We start from the raw sequence: 20,741 nt of genomic DNA on the forward strand, positions 1-20,741 counted from the left end.
CTATGACATAACTAACCATTCTCAGACACATTTTAAAAACCACGGAAGGCTCAGTTGTTGACTCACTACAACCTGTGACCTTTCTCTCTGCGCCTGGCTGGCTGCTCTCCCTCCGGTCTATGCACCCTCTTTCCCTGGGAGGACCACTCTGCACGTAGCCTCTCTGACCTTAATTACACAGACACCTGTACTTCACCCAGCACAGCATCGCCTCCTTACTCCTCCATGCTAACTGCCACCACCCCGCCTCTGTTAACCTCACTGTGGAGGTGTCTCTGTTCCTAATCCACGGCTACACAGAGGCTGGGCACACAGGAGCCCAGGGACCTGGGGACTAGGGCCCCACATCTCTGAAAGCAGATGTTCTCACACTCACTTCTCTCAGGTTGTAAAAATTATCTCCCCACTTCCCAGTAGAAAGAAGCAAGTTTTTCTCATGTCAAAGGGGCAGCTTTACCAGGCCCATCAGGTACACTCCCCACAGAGGAACCCACTGGGAGAGCGAGGTATCAACACTCAGGCTCTGACCCATGCCATAAACCAGGGTGTTCATAGGAAGAGTTCAGTCTGAAAGCCACACAAAGCCACTTACAAGCCGGGCGGTGGTGGCGCACGCCTTTAATCCCAGCACTTGGGAGGCAGAGGCAGGCGGATTTCTGAGTTCGAGGCCAGCCTGGTCTACAGAATGAGTTCCAGGACAGCCAGGACTACACAGAGAAACCCTATCTCAGAAAAAAAAAAGAAAAAAAAAAGCCACTTACAAATGTCAGACTGCCCAGATCCCCCTCCTCCTGCCAAGAACTCATTGGAGTGCCACTTCAGACCTATTAATCTCACAATGAGAACTTTCCTTCTCCATGCTCTACCATGCCAGCCATCAAGTCCCTCGGCTGCCCCCCATGAGGAGTCCTGACTGCACAGACACTCATTAGGAAGGCAGAGAGACTCGCTTTCACACTACTTTTACCTAATAAAGCCCACGGCTCATTAATTGCATTCATCAATATGAAACTCTCCAGTGAGGAAAGCCACGCAAGCTCACTTCAGACGTGTACAGCACATCTCTCCAGTGTTCAATCCTTATATCTTTGAAAGGTTTGTCTGAATGAAATGTACATAACCTATATGGTCCACTGTATGAAAAGTATTTTCACAACAACAACAAAAGACAAAAGAAAAGCATTTTGTTCTCAAATATCTACAGGAAAAATATATAAATTCAACAATTATTTCAAAACCCAGACACAGAAGCCCACACCTGTGATCCCAGTCCTCAGCAAACAGTGGAGAGCTTGTGAGTTCTAGGCCAGCCAGCCTGTACTGCAAACAGATTCTGTCTCATATACATGAATACTAAACAGACAAAAGAGAGAGGGAGGGGAGAAGGAGGGGGAGGGAGGGGGAGAAAGAAAAAGGCAGAAAAAAAATAAAAAAAAACTCACAAAACAACAACAACAACAAAACCTTCATTGGGAAGGGCTATTCAATGCGAACTGGAAATGCCCACAGCGGAAAGGGTCTTTTCTACAGGGACACTGCGCACACATCTGTGTATCTGTGCGACACTTCTGCCAGTGCCCACAAGCAGGAAATGGAGAGTCATGCGCACTGGCACATGCTACCTCCCTGGGTTATCTGCCCATGCTCCATGTGAGTCCAATCTCCTTGCATTACCTCTGCCCAGGTCAGGGATGAATAGCTGTCAAATTCCCACTGGAATAAAGAAAACCACTTTCTTCCTGAGGCGGCAGTTTCAATTCACAGAGCACATGGCTAATCTACATATGTGAAGGTCGTGGCACTTCCATGGGAGGTTAAGAATGGAGGCTCTCATAAGGGGCTGTCTTAAACGTCTTGGCAGGATGCCCAACAAGTAAAATTGTTGAGAAGCAACAGTCAGCCTCTGAAGCAGCCAGGGAAAAATATTTTGGTCACATGGTGCTTCGCACACTACCTAGTGTATTTCACTTGAACCTTTGAGAGTCCTAAAAATTATCACATATTGGAAACAAATGCAGCTCTGAGCATTGATGGGTCAGTCACACCAGTGTGCACTCTTCATCCAACACCCTTCTATAGGGACTTGCTGGACACACAGAGAGTAAAATCAACATGCTGACTTACAGCCGCTCAAAATTACAGCCGCTCAAATACCGTAACAGCTGAGGACAAAACTTAGCATTAGTTTTCAATGAATGATAAAAGCCCTCACAAGAGCCTTGAGACAAAAAGTCCCCCCATACCCTGTGCAAGCACAGGCATCCTAGCAGTGTTCCTCCTCTGCTGCCTCCTCCCCCTCCCTCAGGACTTACACAGCCATGTGGGAAATCACAGGGACCTCACAAGACACACAATTCCTACAGAAGGAAAGTCAACACTGGTGTCAGGAGGTGCTCAGAGTCCAGGTGCTCCTCACAGAGGAGGGACAGCCTGGCCTCACACTGTGGCCACCGGCGAAAGGACAGATGGAAATCCAAGGGCTGTAGACAACTCCCCTCCTGCACTAGGCAACCCCACACCCCTACCCCTCTGTCTTCTGGATCAGCCAAGAGAATCTTAGGTCTGGTACTGAGAGGTCAGGGTCAGTTTTCAAAGCCAGCAAACTCCTAGCCAGTATGCCTGTGACTTCAACCTACCTAGTTCATGGTGAAAATTAATGAGAAACAAAAGATCCAACTTGGAAGTTGTCTACCAACATTCTTCCTCAACTCAGCACTTAGATCTCTCTGAGGTCAGCTAATCAACCCCCATGTAAGTAAGTGGCATAAAGAACATGAGAATACCCAACAAACTATTTCATTTCATTAATTGCCAGTATTTACTTTCTCAGTAATCTAAGAGCAGCCCTCTATAATAAACAATGAACACAAAGTTTAACAATTTACAAATATTCTCTGCATATCTATTTGCCTTGCTATCCTACACCAGGACCAACCTTGAAAACTATGGCGCACATTTTGCAGTTGTTCAATAACTTAGTTTTCCTATACTTGGCAAAGAAAGAAATGTCAGAAAAAAGTATGAGGTGATTTAGATTGGAAATAAGCTTCAAATATTAACCTATTTGTTCTGAAGGGAAAAAACCTGATAGACTGTTAAATTAACTACAAGAGAAAGAAACTCAGTTACGGTCTTTACTGATGAGAAAACATTGTATTTTGTCACTCTATTAAAATGTCCCTTTCATTGCCCATGGTACCTAATCAAATCCACACAAGAAACCCCACATGGATTCTTTCCCATTCCCTGAACCGGGAAGCACAGAGACTGAAGTGACTTGCCTGGGGTCACACAGACAGTAAACAACCCCTCTTCCTGTCCTGCTGTTGACTGCTTCTGGCTCTTGCCCTTGCCTCTGCTGCCCTTGCCCCTGCCCCACACACGCTCTCTCAACCCACCCTATGTGAAGCACAGATCTACCAAACTAGCAAAATGACTCCCAGGAGGCTCCTTTATGAGGAGCATGGAGCAGATCCCTTAGTCCAGCTGAGTGGACGGCCTCTCACCTTCCTCCAGGGTATCAAGCAAAGAGCAGCCTTCCTGCTACCCTGAAACCCTGGTTCAGGCTGTCAGTGAGGTGAGGGCAAATGACCAAGTGACCAGATAGAAGGGCACTGCTGAACTTCATTGTTTTTGAGGGGCCTTACTTTGTAACTTAGGTTGTCCTGGAACTCAACAGGTAGCTGAGACCTGCCTTGAACACATAGCAATTCGCTTGCTGGCTGCTGGGGCATGCCCAGCTAGTAAGCCATTTCTTTAGGAGAATGCATCATACAGTTGATGCTCAAGACAAAATCCACCTGAGAATCCCTTTCTTGTCAACACTATCACACCCAAAATCAACTCTTGGGCTAGAGAGATGGCTCAGCAGTTAAGAGCACCCTCTGCTCTTCCAGAGGTCCTGAGTTCAATTCCCAGCAACCACATAGTGGCTCACAACCATCTGTAATGGGATCTGATGCCCTCTTCTGGTGAGTCTGAAGACAGCGACAGTGTACTCACATACATTAAATAAATAAATAAATCTTTGCTGGGCAGTGGTGGTGCAAGCCTTTAATCCCAGCACTTGGGAGGCAGAGGCAGGTGGATTTCTGAGTTCGAGGCCAGCCTGGTCTACAGAGTGAGTTCCAGGACAGCCAGGGCTACACAGAGAAACCCTGTCTCAAAAAAAAAAAAAAAAAAAAAAAAAAAAAAAAATCAACTCTCAAGTTCCTAAAAAAGTGAGCCCTGACTGAACAGGATTCTCACAACTGACTTGAATGTGAGCAACATGTATCAAGACAGGGTCTCTGTAGACACACTACCTTTCAAATATCTCCTAAGATGGGACACTGTTCCCCATTCTGTTTTGGGTACCATACCATGCACTGGGCTATACTGAGCACGTCTACACTCTCTCTGTACTTGCTCTTGGTTTAGTGCCCCTTACCCTGTCCGGTCCACCTGGAGTTCCTCCAGTTAGCTTCCCCTCAGGTGGTATGCTTTCATGGCCATGGTCTTTTGCACAAGAATAGAAAAGTATTACAGCCATTCAACTTTAATTTCTCCTCTGCAAAGCCCCAGGAGTTTCTGATCCTTCTCCAGGGAAAATTATGGATCCTGTGCTGTACTTACTCTCTGTATGTAAAGCACCAAACAGCACTTAGCACTCATTCAAAAGAAAATTAAATTTTGTCTGTTCTAGCTTTCTAACTCTCAGCATTAAAACAAAAGGACTGGAGCTGGAGAAATGGCTCAGTGATCAGGAGTGCAAATTTAACACACTTAATAAAGAGGGACATGGGTTCAGACCTGGCACTCACAACAGGCGGCTCACAGCTGCCGGGTCTCCAGCTCCAGCAGACGCAGTACCTTCCTCTGGCCTGCAGCATCCGCACTCATGCGCACAAACAGCAGACACGTATACACATACAAACACTTGGAAGAGTCTTCTCTGAGGAAGGCCATGAGCATTCTCAGATTGACACGGCTGATTTTGAGTATTTAGGAACATCCCCAACCTCTATACGCAGCAGATTATAATTCTGTTAGGAAGCAAACCTAAGTACACCTCCAGTGATGTTAAAGCCGATGCAAAAAGAAGCACGTTTGTTAACTTGGCTGGTGAAAAACCAAACTCCAAGTACCCAGAAGCTCCAAGGCTCCTCGTTCTTAATTTTTAAAATTTTGAAAATTAGTTATCCTAGAGAGACAGTAACTTTTGCAGATCGTGTAAATAGTATAAGAAAGGGTTGAATCCCAACCTGAGGACCAGCAGTACCATGACTGCACTCTCACCAAGGCCTCCCACGTCATCAGGCCTCCCTATCAGGACACCCATGCACTCAGTATGGCCTGAGTGTCTGCACAACGCTCAGCATCCACCCAAGCCTGAGCGATGGAGAGGCAAGGCCATGGTGGACAGAACTTGGAATCTACAAAGCAGCAAAGAACTGTAGAGCTGGACACGGCCAAACATCACCTAATTGATGGGGCAGCCTTGTCCTTGATCATACCCTGAAGTGAGACAGAGTAAAAGTACACTCAGAAGAGCAGGTAAGCAAAGAATTAAGGGCATAGACCATGGGGTTTATCAGAAGGACTACAGTGAAGGGCTTCAGCAACCAGCCCACCAACATTCCCAAAAAACAGAAAACCAAATTCCTGTGAAGGACAGAGAAAATGAGTGCCCAGGCCTGACCCCGAGACACAGCCTACTGGACCCCCAGACATGGACCGCAGGACCCCTAGCCACATCCTGCTGGACCCCCAGACAAGGCCTGCTGGACCCCTAGTCATGGACTCCTAGACTGCTAGCCACACTCTCTACATCAGGAGAGAGTGTCTCATGGTCATTCTTCTTTTAATTCTAACCATCCCAGAACTAAACATAGGAAGTGTGCCAGTCCCTGGGAGCTGAATCTGCTTCCTCAGAAAACTACCTATTTGGTAAGATTCTCTACTTCCACTTCCAAGATCACCCATAACTCCCTAGGCAACGTGAATTTATTATTTAAAATTACATATAAACTGCAGAAAGAAAATTTAAGACATTACAATGAATTCTTAATTCAGTTGGTAACATTTCAAAACTATCAACTCTTAGATCAATTTTGAGATTCCCAATAATTTCTGAAGACTGGATGAACTTCTGAGACACCCACAACAGAAAGCCAGGAACCAACACTAAGAATTCCGGAACTGCCTCTGCTAATCACCACGCCTGGCTTTCTGAGGTTTATTTCAGGACCTGGAGCAGTGGCTGCCATACTGCTCTCGGCCAGCATACATTATCTAAAGAGTTCCCAGAAATACCCAGCAAGCTAAGGCACTTCCCCAATAGACTGTTTCCCTGTTTCCAACAGTCTGTGTGATGCAGAAAGCTGAGAAAAAAGACATTATAATGATCCGATTTTCCAGTTTTGGTTCTTATCCTCTGTAAGGGAGCAACATTTTGCACTGGCACAAAGCCAGTAAATGACTGGGAGAAACAGGAGATGGAATCATCTGCTATATCACATCAACCTGTAATTCCTTGTATTGCCAAAATCCACTCCTCCCAGCCCCCCAAAATCAGGCCACTACTTTGCAAAACCACACAGTTACTATTTACACTGTTAAAATGAGCTCGTTCCAAGTCCATGGTCCCACACACGCATAGTCCAGGTACCAGGACAGGCTCTGGCAGCATGAGCACCACCTGCAAGGGAGCAGCAGGGGCCCCAGCCCCACTACTGCCTGTGTCTACACAGCACTGACGAAAACAAACGTGGGTGCTCTATAAATAATTTGCTGCTAGTAGGTCAACTGGGGCAGCCACATGCCTCACAGCACACATGAATGCTAAACATTCACATCTGAAATACTGTTGCTTCCAACACAGTACCTAGGATCTGGTATCTTCTGTCTATAACTCAAGAGTTAACTACATCACAACATCAACAGTGTTAAAATATAATCCTAACATGTGGGTATGTATGTATGTGTGTCACTTCTCTGTCACACACACACATATACACAAACCTACTTGTTCACAGGAAAGCATCTAACAACATGGTAAAAATATATTGTATACAAAAAGATAGGTAAATAAATCTTTAAGAGAGAGAAAGAACAAGAGTAAGAGAGAAAAATGATCATAACAGCTCATTTTCACGTCCAATCATACATACAGCATCCCAGATTCCCCCCCCCCAACTAAGTCCTCCCCTCCTCTCCACCCCAGAAAGGTGCTTATGATGCCATGCCCAGTAATGACACAATCACACATCTCCAGAAAGACCAAATCCACAGTCTCAACGTTACAAAAGAAATCAACCAATTAATAAAATTAAAAAGAAAAACAGTGCGGGTGCCCCAGTGGAACCTGAGGGAGGCTTTACTAATAAACTATGATGTGGCTTTTTCTTAAAAAGCCTAATTGTAACACACAGTGAGGGGCAACAAGGCCAAAGTCTGAAGCCAAGTAAAGAAAGGGCAACTCCTTTTGCTGTTTACAAAGGTGAAGAAGAGTCTGAAGAGCAGCAGGCACAAATGAGCTATGCCTAGTGCTACCCAGCCATCCCTACAAACTGTTACACAGTAAGTTCTACACTCTCGATGTCTCATCAATGTAAGAAGATACTCATCTTCACTCGTCATTTTCTAGCAATCTATTCCAAAAAGGGAAAGGTGTGGTACTGTCATCCAGGATTTTCTAGATCTCATCAAACACGACTCCTTTCCAGAATGGCTGAATAAGAGAGAACTTTCGCCTGCCTCTCAGGTTCGTCTTTCCTCAAGGCTGCAATGCTGAGAAGAATACCCTAGAGGTTGGTCAGTACAGGCTGCCCCTCATCGGCTGACAGGTCATTCCAGAGTCTGCTGCCTGTAACAATGGAGATGATTGTCTCCCGTGTATGCTCAGCCTGTCCTAGAAGTAAACATTACTGTAAGAAACAATTTCGTTTCACCATTAATTCGTCTGTCAAACAGTAGCCTCCTAACATACTTGGCTCTGACCCATAAGGAGCTGACTTTGGAAACAACCTGCTGGGTCCTACTTAAATTTAAGTCAACTTTAAGAAATAGTTTGCTTAAAATTGTTCCAAATGAGTAGAGTCCTTGCCCAACCCACATGAAGCTCTGGGTTCAATCCCAGGAATGTACAAAATTTACTGTAGGAACAGCCCACACTGGTAATCCTGGCACACAGGGGTATGTGTCAGAAGTTCAAGGCCTTCCTCTGCTACATAGCAAGTTCCAGTCCAGCCTGGGAACATGCAACTCTCTCTAAATTAAATTAAATTACATTAAATTAAAAAACCTTCAAAAGTAAAATACATTTGGTGAAAACTTACTGAGAATGTATGTAATTACACTTCAGTAAATTCACTCTGTGTAAATGGTGAGCCATGGCAGTAAATGTATATCAATAGCATATTTATTCAAATGTAAGCATAGGTAATCTGAATAGATTCCTAAGGACACTCAGGTAGTAACTAAACGATACCTAAATCTGTTTCTAGTCATTGAATTTCTAAGAGAAAAAAAAAAAAGCTACTTTAGTACATCAAGGTTTCAGATGAGTGTTAATTATTCAGTCACCTAATTAAACCAAAAAGGGTCATTTAGCCTTATGTAAATAGCCTCCAAACTGGGCCTAACTGCGCCATGTAATATTCTGCATCTGTGATACATAAACACCTTCTTGGTGTGTACAGTTCTGCACAGTGCTCCTCCCCCACACCACAGGGAACAAGGGCTGAGCCTTGGGATTCCTCGGCCTCAAGCATGCATACACGGCTTCAAGCATGCATACAGCAATTGTGCATACACAGCACTCACACACACAAGGTAATGAGCACACACACAGCAAGCTTGTACATACAGCAAGCCTGCATGCACAGCGAGCCTGCATACCCGGCTCCAAGGGAGCATAAACAGCCAAGCATGCAGTGTGCTTGTCTCCGTCCACAGAGAATCGCAAAAGCCTCTTTTGGAAAGAGCACTCCTCTGAAAAGGCACACAGAGCCCACAACGCCCCAGTTCTAAAACTGCCTAAGAAGTGGGTATGGCCCCTGAAGTAAAAAATAGCTCTGCAACAGTGCCATAAAAATTTCATAACATCCATTTTGAAAATGTAAATATTACACAAAAATTAATGGGAGTCTTATTAATATTCATTTTCAGCTTTCCATAAATCTGTTGTTTTAAGTAACACACAGCAGTTTTATCAAACATAAATATCCAATTTACAAAATGAAAGCGGCATGAGTCACAAAATAAGGCTCAGAACGCAAGGCTCCAGGACCCAGGCAGCGACAGCTGGACACAGTAATAGCAAAAAAAAAAAAAAAAAAAAAAAAAACCCAGTAATAAGCCACCTCCCTAAACCTGCTCGGACCCAAGTGCATCTGCACTGCTCCCAGAACAAGCTGAGACATTTCACAGACCCAGTAAAATGTTAAGCCACCCCTCCCGGGAAAGGACAGGCTAAATAATGGAAAGGATCCTGTTCTAGGCTTGCCGATGGTGACACTGGTGTGCAGCCTAGGCACTCGATGCTCCCGTACTCTCAGAAGTCACCCTTGCACATACACCAGCCCAAATTATAAAGCAATATATGGTCCACTAACGAGAGAAACAGAACTGAAAACAACAACCCCCATTACACTGATTTTCTTTATAAGGCGACTGTGTGCAGTAAAATTACTAAATCTTCCTGTAGCTAGTCCTATATTTTTCAAATTAGTTCTCAGAGCAGAATTAATGGTATTCTTGGAGCACAGTGAGGATGTTACTCTTCTCGCCTTCAGTGAGGAGACAGGGTAGTGGTTAAAGTGCATTAGTTAATGTGTCCGAGTGTGCTCGGGATTATGCCCATCCCCAGGACACACTTCTCACAAGATATAATGCTGACAAAAATACAGTGCCCAAAAGCCCGGCCAAAAACGCATCCTTAACTACAGACAGACCAAACCAAAAGGAAAACAGAAGAAAGGTCGTTTCCAGCTACAGAGTAAAAGGGAGAATATTCAGTCAGAAGAAATCCAACTGAATAGTAATGTGAGTTTAACTTTCTACTAGCTGCCTTAACACTAATTACTATTATAAAAATATAATCAAAATTAAGTCATAGAAAAAAAATCAATGTACCTAACATAACCAATTTTGAGCTATAAATATTCCATCTCATACAACATAAAAGTAGAAAATTCCTTATTTTTTTAAATTGGGGGGGTTGTTTATATTTCTTAAATAACAGGCCTTTTTGTATGAACCACTGCTACTAAATTCACTTAACTAGATAACAGCCATCCATACCCAGGCAAATATATAAATTTAGGCCATCACGATGTCTTGATAAGATCTGAAATATCAAGCAACCTAAGGTTTTGTGAAAGAGGAGAGGGACCAACCTAATGAGACACTGTAGCTTAGATTCATTTTAAGGAATAAGGAAGAATTCTGGGGCTTCCTGCCTTGTAAGCCTAAACTAGCTTTACTATAGTCTATAAACTAAAAATAAAATAACATACACAGAATCAAGACAAATGTATACTTCCTAAAAGTTTATGTATATGAGCAGTCCCTAGGACTCCTCCTGAGACTGGCTGCATCTAAATACTTACATTAAAAAAAAAAAAATCATAAACTGTCTTGTTTCAGTCTTTAAAAGACCTCTCTCAACAATAGGCAGGTTTTGTTTCTCCCTCCACCCCCGCAAAAAAAAAAAAAAAATGCCATCCAACACAAACCATCTGCCTAAAATCAAAAATGAAACTAAATGTATTAAAAGCCAAAAAAGATTTATTTTTTCATTATTTAATATGGTTTTGTAATTTATAACCTATACCCTGGTATAATTTAATATTGTACACAAGTGGCTACCTAACACAGCTATCATAACAAATACTAAATAATCTGTTTGTCCAAAAGCAAGACAAAAGGAAAAAAAATAAAAGTGAAAAAAGAAACAATCTACATGTTATCGGTAAGGTAACTAAGAGAAATCTGTGAATTGAGGTCATATGTCTGTCCTTTTTTTCTCTGAGATAAAAAAAGCTATTCCCAAGGGCCACTGAGGCCATAATGGATACACTCTCATTCCAAGAAAACAAAAAATACTTACAATGATTGGTACCATTAAGAAATAACACTCTAAAAGTAACAGGAACCTACATCTGCCTCTAGCCTCCTCCCTTTATAGCTCACAAAGATGAGAAGTTTTAATTATTACATGGACTTCTCTTTCACATTTACTGTGTGGATCAAAAACAAAAACTGAAACCACAAGTTTTCCATCAAGAACAGGGAATTTATTATTATTATTACTATTATTACTATTATTATTATTATTATTATTATTATTACTATTAAAGCAGAACTCCATGAACTGTGTAGACTTGGAAGCAGAAGATATCAGGTACCAAGTCCAACCAAGGCTCTCCTCAAATCCATAATTATTTTTAAGACACACCTCCCTAAAACAAATGAGCTAAATAAAAGAACACTTCTAGCAGATGAAAAAAACATCACAAAACTTCACAGCATTAAGACGTGCATAGAAGAAAAATTATTTGGAAGAAACAGTACCCAGAATATTCTTGCTCTAATTCACAAGCAGTTTGAATAAAGCTCACATTACTTAGCCTAACAAAACAGTCGGGGGGAGATAAACAATATTTGGGGGCATTTCTGTATGCTACAGATCAAAAGAAGATATGGTTTTTAGCATTTCACAGAAATATTCATCGCCTCTTTTGGTCAACTGTTATCTACAAAAAATTATTTTATTTCACAGATTTTAGAATATGCCAATTCTAAAGAACACTCCTCATCCACATGAACATCTTAAAATGGTCGCAATTATGAGGACACAAATCACTAAAAATGCATAGCTTTATTCTGGCTTTAAGCTAATTAAGATCACCAACTGTATAGCTTTCTGATTTTAGATAATTAAATATCAGCAAGAAATGTTATAGCACTTCGGAATACTGAAATATTAATGCATTAAACTGTAAACTGGAAGAATTAAAATATATTCAATTAGATCTGTGAAAAGCAGACTTTTATAAAAAGCTTTACGAAGCCCAAACTGGTCCAATTTTTGCATTATTTATTTCTCAATGCTCCTATCTTCAGTCCACAATTAAAGTCCAAGATAAATGTAATGTTCATATTGTAAGATTGTCATGGAAGACCTGAGTTTTATAAATGCCCAATACCGGACAACAGCATGTTTCTCCGTATTCAATCCTCTTATTACTAACTATGATTCATAACAATTTAAGCTCTAAATAGTCTCCAACCTTCCATCTGCTTGGAATAGAGTTCCGTTATTATTTGTGTCAGGAATTTTTGTGACTGTACCGCTCCGCACTTGTATTTACATCAGCAGTGCTAAATGCCCAATGGTGAGAGGGGAGCCAATCAGATGGCAGATTAGATGTCAACTCAGAGGCAGCTGTCTGGAGACTATTACAGCCAGTTTACCTCCACAATTCAAATTCCAAACCTTGCAAAGGAGAGATCAAGTCAGTCTTTAGGCTCAGCCTACCAGCAAGAAACAGCCAGAGCGCAAGACACTTCCTAACAACGCTGTGGGACTTGGGCAACAGCAAAATCAAGAAAATCCACACAAATACGATCCAGAACGATCCATTTTCACTGGCCTGCTACCTTACTAGGTTTGCTGAATTTAAAAAAAAAAAAAAAAAGGAAAGTCTAACCCATGATCAAAATAAGTTCCATCGATCCGGAATCTATTCCTTCAACAACGCCTCCCGGTTGAAGGTGACTCCTTCCAAGGAGCCTTTAGCCCCATAATGGATCTCTCCCCGGCTATTCTTAGGGACGAATCGATGTTATTTTACAATATTTCGCCTCCGCCTCGTTGTAAATCTGGGTTTTATTCCTGCTGGTAAACATCCAAACTCCACCAGCCACGGCTGTCACAAAGCTAACCTCGTTTTTTTTTCCAGCCCCCCCCCTGCTTCTGCCTCGCAAGAGGAATGGGAAACCGACCGGGGCCCGGAGAGAAAGTTCCTCTCTCCCCGCGCCCACTCGGGGCACACCGTAGGCGCCGGCGGAGCCAGGCCGGGCCGCGGAGCCCGCTGCCCCGAGAGCCCTCCCCGGGCGGGCGCGGCCTGGGGCACCGAGGTCCCGTCCCGGGCCTGGCGCAGGCACGCAACGCGCAACGCGCAGCGAGGGCGCGGGGCAGCCCGGCTCCCCGGCCCCGCCAGCTCCGGCCCTGGCCCTGGCCCTGGCCCTGGCCCGGCGGCGCCGCGCCCCCGCCACCCCCGCCAACCGCCAGGAAAAGTACCCGGCGAAGAAAGAAAGTCGGGCTCGCGGCGCGAGGCCCGGGCGGAAGCAGGCCCGGCCCGGCGCGGGGGTTACCTGGGATCTGCCCATGGTCGGTCCGGGGGTGCCGGGGCTCATCGCCGGGTGACTCCTTTGTTGCGCGGCCGCCCAGGCCGGGCTGGCAGCGGCGTACTGGGCGCCTAGGTCCTTGCCCAAGCCCATGCCCGCGGCCGCCTGCTGGCCACCCGCCGCCGCCCCCGCCGCCGCCGCCGCCTGGGACTGGGGCTGCGACGGCGGCGGCGGCGCGCTGGAGCTGCTGTAGTCGGGGTAGCTGCCGCCGTAGCTCCGCATCATGGGGCTGGGCGAGGTGAGCAGCTGGTTGAGGGTCGGCGTGGCCCCCGACGGGTGCTGGTTCTGGCCCGCGAAGCGCTGGAAGCCCCCCGCCGCCGCCGCCGCGCCGGCGGCCGCCTTGCTGAGGCTCGCGGCCCCGCCGCCCCCGGGGCCCATCATCATGCCGCCGCCCTGCTGCCGCGGGGAGCTCAGCACCCCGTACCCCGAGGACGAGCCCCCATAGCCGCCGCCACCGCCTCCTCCTCCTGCTGCTGCTGCTGCCGCTGCCGCCGCCGCCGCGGCCGCCGCCGCCACAGCTCCGGCTCCTGCTGCCGCTGCCGCTGCTCCTCCTGCTCCTCCTGCTCCTCCTCCTCCTCCACCTCCTCCGCTGCCTCCTCCTCCTCCTCCTCCTCCTCCTCCGCCGCCGCCGCCGCCGCCCGCGCCGGGCCGGCTGTAGCCCGGATAATGGTTGTACTGGCTGTTGGGGTACCCTTCGTGGGAGTTCTGCAGGGGGTCCATGCTGCTGGGGGCCCCGGCGGCGGCAGAGGCGGAGTGCATCATCCCCATCCCGGGGCTTTGTTGTCCGCCATGTTGATCAAAGCAAGGCCCAGCGCGGCCGCCGGGGCCGCCGCTAGCAGGGGCAGCGCTGCCATAGTAATTATTAAACTCCGAGACGGCCGCCGGGCCGCCGCCGCCGCCCCCGGGCACGGCGACCGGCGCGGGTTGCTGCTGCGCGCCCAGGCCCGGGTGCTCATAGCGGCTGCCCGCCGGCTCCCCCATCTTGGGCGGCGCGTCGTCCTCGTCGCCCGACTTGCTCAGCAGAGGCTGGCCCTGCGGGTCAGCCTGACTGCCCGCGGCACTGTCCTTGGCGCCTCCATGTTGCGGCTGCTCCATGTCCGGGCCGGGCTGAGGCGCGCCGCCGCCCGCACCGCCCAGGCTGTTGTTGGCAGTGGGATGCTGCGGCGGCGGCGGCGGCGGCTGCTGCTGCTGCTGCTGCTGTGGCGGCGGCGGCTGCGGCTGCTGGAACTGGTTTAGCTGCTGCTGTAGTGCGTGGTGGTGGTGGTGGAGGTGGTGGGCATGGTGGTGATGGTGGTGGTGGGCATGGTGGTGGTGGTGCTGCTGATGGGGCGGTGCAGCGGGGGCCTCGCCAACGGCTTTCAGTTTGTGGTTGGGGAGCAGCCCGGTCTCCATGGCCGAGCCGGGGCCCGCCGAGGAGGAAGAGGCCGCGACGGCGGAGGAGGAGGACAGCGCGGCGGCGCTTCCACCCTCCTTGAGAGCCGCCTCGGAGCCGCCGCTCTGCGCGCTGTTGGAGCTGGCGGCGGCCGCGGCGCTCGCGCTATGGGCCATGTTCAGGTCGTGACGGGGGTGCAGGGGGTGGTGGTGCACATTATTCAGGCCGCCGTCGCCGCCCCCCAGGATGGGGCCCGGAGCCGCCACCGCGCCGCGCGCGCCCGTCTCCAGGTCCCGGGCCCCGGGCGCCGGCCGCGGCCCCGAGGGCGCCCGCCGCTCGCCGCTGCCCACCCGCGCCCGCGCCGCCGCTGCTGACCGCGCGGCCATGATCGCCGCGGCGTGGCGCGGCCGGGCGGGGTGGGGGGGAGACAATGTCCCCACTCGCAGCCGGCCGCCCCTCCTGCGCGCATCCACGCGGCCCGCGGGAAAGCGCGGCGCCCTGCCCCCCTCCCCCGCAGCCCCGGGCGGCCCGCCGGGGGCGCGCCTTTGCGCTCGGGGGCTCGCGCCTGCTACGGCCTGGACCGGCGGAAAGTTTTTTAGTTCCACTTGCAATGAAACTTTTCTCTCTCCCTCCCTCACTCTCGCTCTCTCTCTCTCTTTTTTTTTCCTCCCCTCTCTAACCCGGATATGGGGGGGAAATGCACGACTTGCCTGAGCCTAATCGGGCCCAGCGCGGCGTGAGGGAGCCGAGCGAGCCGGAGCAACTATTATCCGCTTCTCTCCGAGGGCTGCTGCGCACTCGCAAAACGCGGACTGGACTCGGCCCCCGGCGCCGCCGCCGAGCGCACGCCCGCTCGCCCCGCTCGCCTCGCACTGCCTCGCCGGGCCTGGCGCGGGGAACCCGGCCCGGGGAAACGAGGGGGGGGGGGACGACCGGCTGCCGGCGCTCCGCTCCGGGCCCGAAACTGCTCGGTCCCCTCGTGCCTCCGGTCTCCCTGCCAACCCCGCGGGCCTGTGTTTGTTTTCACGTCTAAAGGGAGCGCTACGAAGGTGGAAAACGAGTCTGACGAGCAGACAAAAGAGGGAGAATGGGCTGGGAAGCAAAGTTGTCCATTGGGCCTCGGAGGTAGTGAGGAGCCGGTGGGGAAGAGAAACATTTAGGCAGGCCGGGCAAAAGGACTCCGTCTCTCTCAGGAGTTACGTAATTTTTCACAACCTCTGCGCCTGGATTTCAGGTCATCAGCGTAATTCCCACAACTTCATCCAACTGAGAAATTAGGAAAGACTTAAGTGAAGGTTAAACTGCAAAGACTGCTGTGCCGTGTACACAGCAGGCGCTCAATAATTGCTTATGATTCACCACTCCAATCCCCAAGATGATGTTTATATTAACTTTTTAAAGGCACCGGAAGTAGGTATGAAAACTCCTAGCGTTCCCCATGATATATATATATATATATATATATATATATATATACACATATACATATATATTGCATTTGGGTGCCCTCGCGAGTGTGTAGTGCTTTCAGGAGACGTTTAACTATTGGTGCAAAAACAGCGACAGCTAAGGTTTATCTTGGGTCTTCATAAATCTACACGATGCCTTTCATCATATTTCAGAGGTTAATGTGTGCAATTAACCCTCTTGATATGAGTTCATCTCTAAGTAATGTGAAACAAAACCAAATAGATGTATTTAATAAACATAAAATCAATAATAATGCAAACAGTCTAATCCCACAGCAGAAATATACAGTACTTGCCCATTTTAAAAAGGTACCTATTGTCTTAGCAGGATAATGTTTTACACACTATTATGGAGTAACTAACCTCTTGACTGCCTCTGGTATCTAGACTTCTTAACCAAAGCAACAGCTCAGCTGTGCTAGGGTGAACTGATTGGTTTAGTTTCCCGGAGGTCAGGCTGAAGGGATATGCTAGGTTGAGGTGCACTGTACTTTTCCAAAATCATTCTTTAGCCGCTCATAAAAACTATTTTAGTTTATGTCAATTGCCGTGGTTGTTTGCTAGGCCAAATGTAAATATTTTACATGGCTAAAGAGAAAATTCTAGATGTCGAGTGGGATGTAGTAATGACTAAATGGAGTGAAGAGAAATAATATACCCAAGGGTCACTGTAGAGTATAGAAACAGTCCATGACTATGTATACCCTGGAAAGCAGGGTATGCAGCCATGTGTGTAAGGAAATACTAGCCATAAGATGAGTTTATGCCAAGTCATGCTTTGGTTTTTGCCAGGAGAACACTACATTGTCTTATTACCATGCCTTTTTTTGACATTTTCCCCCTAGATCTTCTCTTTCTGTATTTGAATGTGTACTAATTATAGGGTTACAACTACACTTTGGATTTTCAAAGTTTTTCATACACAAATAGAAATATATGCCTGTTTTGTGTATATGTCTATCGACATATTCTAAAATCAATTACATATTTATGCTTTTAGACATTTACAGCCAAACTAAATATATACATATAATCATAAAAGTGCATTTTTTCAAACAAGTAGAATATATCAAAGTCAATTCAGACAAGCCATATGTTGTAACTTATTTTCACAACCATGCCTAAAAGAGAAAATGAGTCACCAAGTTCAGTTCTGGCCGATTTCTTAGAAATATTTTCTTTTTCATGTCAAAACCATGAAAGTAAAAAAAAAAAAAAAAAGAAAGAAAGAAAGAAAGAAAAGAGAAAGAATTATGTGAGTGAAATCTCATTTAACCTCAAGTCAACTGAAAGAGTGGAACCAAGAGGCAATAAAATAGAGGCGCCCAGCACCAGGAAATCAACCTGCTATAAAGGGCGACACATGCTACTTTTTTCCTCCCTGGTGGCAGATGCCACACCCTAAAAGCAGACAGAAGGCACTGCAGCCTGCAGGAGTACAGGAGCACAAAGCCTGCAGGACTTGGTTTTGTCTTTCCACAGAGAACTAAACTGTCTTTTAAAACACGTCTTTGCTGAAGATAAATCATGGACTCCTCTATATTCAACTTCCCAGCACACCTCCTTGGGAAAAGATATCCTAAAGTTTCTGGGAAATCCCCAGTGCTTGATAAAGAAAATGGCAGTTGGGGGGTGGGGGGGGGGTGTTATTAAATAATGAAACAAGCTCACCATTCAGCAAAGCAGTCTCAACCCTAGTGTATTTCCCTGGCCTGGACCATCCTTGAGACATGGCAGCTCAGCTTTGTCCCTTTCGGTGTAATAGAGCAATAGAAATCTCTGCCTTGGGTTTGTCTTAATGAGTTCCTTAATCTCACATCTCTTGTGCCTAAATTTCAGGCCCTAATGACACTTGTGTTTTTGCTGTCACCACAAGGAAGCCTTGGGGGTGGAAAGCTGCTGGTGGCCTTGGCCGGTTGTAGTCCTCAGCCAGCCTCCCACCCACGGGGCTCTCCCCAGCCCTTCGTGTGTAGCCAGAGGATTACCCATTATTTTGTTAAACATGTCTTTCTATTACAAAAGGTTTTCTCTGTCCCCCCTCTGACTATATGGAAATATTAATATTCAGATACCACGTCTTTTGAATAAGTTTTAGGGCGCTGAGTGAAAGGCCCTTCAACTTGCCCACTGAACGAGAATTGAGCCAGATGGTAGTTTTAAGAACCCCACGGTTTTGTTCCTTTTTGCCTCTCCAATGCCCGGCGCACTGTTTGCTCTCAGATTAGCCGGTTTTACTGTTCTCCTTATTTACTCGGTGACTGAAGCGATCACGATTCACTGCCCGTCATATTTCTCAGTATTCTCTCTGTAATTTGGAAGCAATTTGGAATAAAGCCCTGTCAAGGTTTTACAAATAAGAACTATTAAAGAATAAGGCTTTGGATACTTGCTTTCCTTTTAGATTTATGAGAGATGCAATGAATGGGACTAATGGGATTTCCCTACTGATCTTGGTCAGGGACTTTAAAAAGCACTAAACAATTGTCCTATTCACATCTCAGATTTAGACGTTAGCAGTGAATAACTCTGAGTCGGCGCTGGATACGGGCTCTACAGCGGTTGGAGGTTGGATTGGAAACAGTTATGCAAATCATCGCTGGCCTGTAAGTTCAGAATGCTAAACAATTAGGTAGTGGGAGGGGGGATTGAGAGGAACAGACAGGAATAGGCAACAAATACTTTAAAACAATTTGGCCAACCGCAGCGGCATTATGTTTGTTGAGGAGATTAAAGCAGGCACAGTAAACAATCTGGGAATAAGTCATACCTGATTGTTCAACAGACTTGCCTGGAATCTAGTTCAGGCAGCATCCAGAAAAGAAAACCTTGTTACCTGAGCCCAGTCCTGAATAGGGATCAACTATGAACATTTGCACCAAAACCCTTTATGTTCTAGGAGACTTTAACACTGAAGAACTGAGTTCAGATTTCCTCACCTGAGGGCACCTAACTCAGCTGTTCGTGGCTGGCAGTCCCCACCAGGGATCTAGACATCTTCTAGGACACTAAGACCACCAGCTTATCGTTAGGCCAGTACAGTGTGTCTCCAAAGACCCTGAGAACACAGTGTTGGCTGTGAACCATATGAAGGTACCCCTTACTGCATTTTAATGCATTGTACTTTATCAGCTCTCTGCGTTTTGACTGATTTGTAATAAATATTTTTATTGCAGCCTAGTGTGTAACTGCTATAGAACATACATGTCTGCCTTCATTTCTTTTACCATTATTGAGAATTACAGAGTATTGTTGGTGTTTTGCAACATTTGCTCCTCGCCACGAGTACTGGAAAATGCCTATAGCCCCAACTGCTGAGGAGGCTGAAGCCAAAGGATCGCAAGTTTGAAACAACTTCAGTGAGACCCTGTCTGAAAGGTTTTAAAAGCTTGACGATATAGCTCAATGGTAGAGTGCTCCCCTACCATGTTCAAGGCCATGGGTTCGAAGCCCCATCACTGGAAGAGCAGTGTGTATTCCGTTGACCGTTACTGTCATTCAGATGCCTCCCATCATCAGTGAGCTGTTGCCTGTCTTGAGTCACTTTATAAATCACTGTAATTCCTCAAAAATAAATACTTGGCTAGTGAACACATTTGATACAATGCATGATAACTACTTATACAAGAGGGGGGTCATTCGGGAGTCCAATCAACTCCATTTGTTTTTTTTTCCAGAGAAGTTTCTGTGACTTAATCTGAGGGCTTTTCCGGTCTTTTTCACAGATGTGATTAATCGCTTTATAGTACATATGGACCTTGAAAATAAAGCTATTTTTCAAGCCATTCCTTTCAAAAATGAATTCCAAATGGGCCATATGCATTAACGTGGTGTGTTCCTCATTTTCAATGTGATATTCACTTGCTTCCTGCCCGATTCCATTGTGAAAGCCAATGGTCACCTTTAAAGGATGCGTTAGTGACAGGCTCCCGGTTTACTGGTATGTGCTGAGGGACTTAGTCCTACCTTTCTCTTACAGAAAGTGACAGAATTTCACTGAGGAATTTCCATCTTGGTGCATACCCTCCCCCCCCCCCCAAAATGTACCAGCTCTTAATTACAAGGAATTGTTTCTCCACAAAACTTAAAGTATTTCTCATTGTACCATCTTATTCTAAGAAGTAAAATTCTGTGACCTTTCTCTTGTATCTTCAGATGAGGCTTTAAAAAAAAATAAATAATAAATTTCCTTTTCTTTTAATTTTATGTGTAGGACTGTTTTCTTTACATGTATGTCTATGCACCAGACTCATGTCTGGTGCCCAGGGAGTTCAGAAGACATCAGCTCTCCCCTTGCCCAGGACTGGAGTTATACATAGTTATGAGCCTCCACATGGGTGCTGGGAATCAAACTAGGTCCTCTGGAAGATCATCCAGTGCTCTTATGCATCTCTCCAATCCCTAGGTGAGTCTTAAACTGCTGGTCTATACAGGGTAGGTGAGCATCTTTCCAAAGGGATATGAGTGCTGAAAGATTCCTCTCTCTGAGTATAAACCATGAGGAGCAT

The 20,741-nt window shown here is 46.6% G+C and overlaps 1 protein-coding gene and 1 long non-coding RNA gene across 7 annotated transcripts in view; one reads left to right on the forward strand and one right to left on the reverse strand.

The window, feature by feature from the left end:
• The window catches only part of Arid1b (AT-rich interaction domain 1B), a 348,947-nt gene extending 333,331 nt beyond the window's left edge, over positions 1-15,616 (reverse strand). For 3 of the 6 annotated variants that reach the window (XM_076926711.1, XM_076926713.1, XM_076926710.1), the window contains exon 1: positions 13,363-15,101. In XM_076926711.1, coding sequence (XP_076782826.1) covers positions 13,363-14,943 — 1,581 coding nt within the window. In that variant the 5' untranslated portion in view covers positions 14,944-15,101. Of the gene's footprint in view, positions 1-13,362; positions 15,103-15,477 lie in introns of those variants that run through there. The other 3 variants (XM_076926712.1, XM_076926709.1, XM_076926714.1) reach the window with 2 other exon arrangements.
• Positions 15,617-15,632: 16 nt separating this feature from the next.
• Positions 15,633-20,434, forward strand: LOC143440088 (uncharacterized). The gene is made up of 2 exons (XR_013107979.1): positions 15,633-18,839; positions 19,133-20,434. It is a non-coding gene; the product is annotated as an uncharacterized LOC143440088 (long non-coding RNA).
• The last annotated feature ends 307 nt before the right edge of the window (positions 20,435-20,741 follow it).

The sequence above is a fragment of the Arvicanthis niloticus genome, chromosome 28 (assembly GCF_011762505.2).
Source record: "Arvicanthis niloticus isolate mArvNil1 chromosome 28, mArvNil1.pat.X, whole genome shotgun sequence".
NCBI lineage: Eukaryota > Metazoa > Chordata > Mammalia > Rodentia > Muridae > Arvicanthis > Arvicanthis niloticus.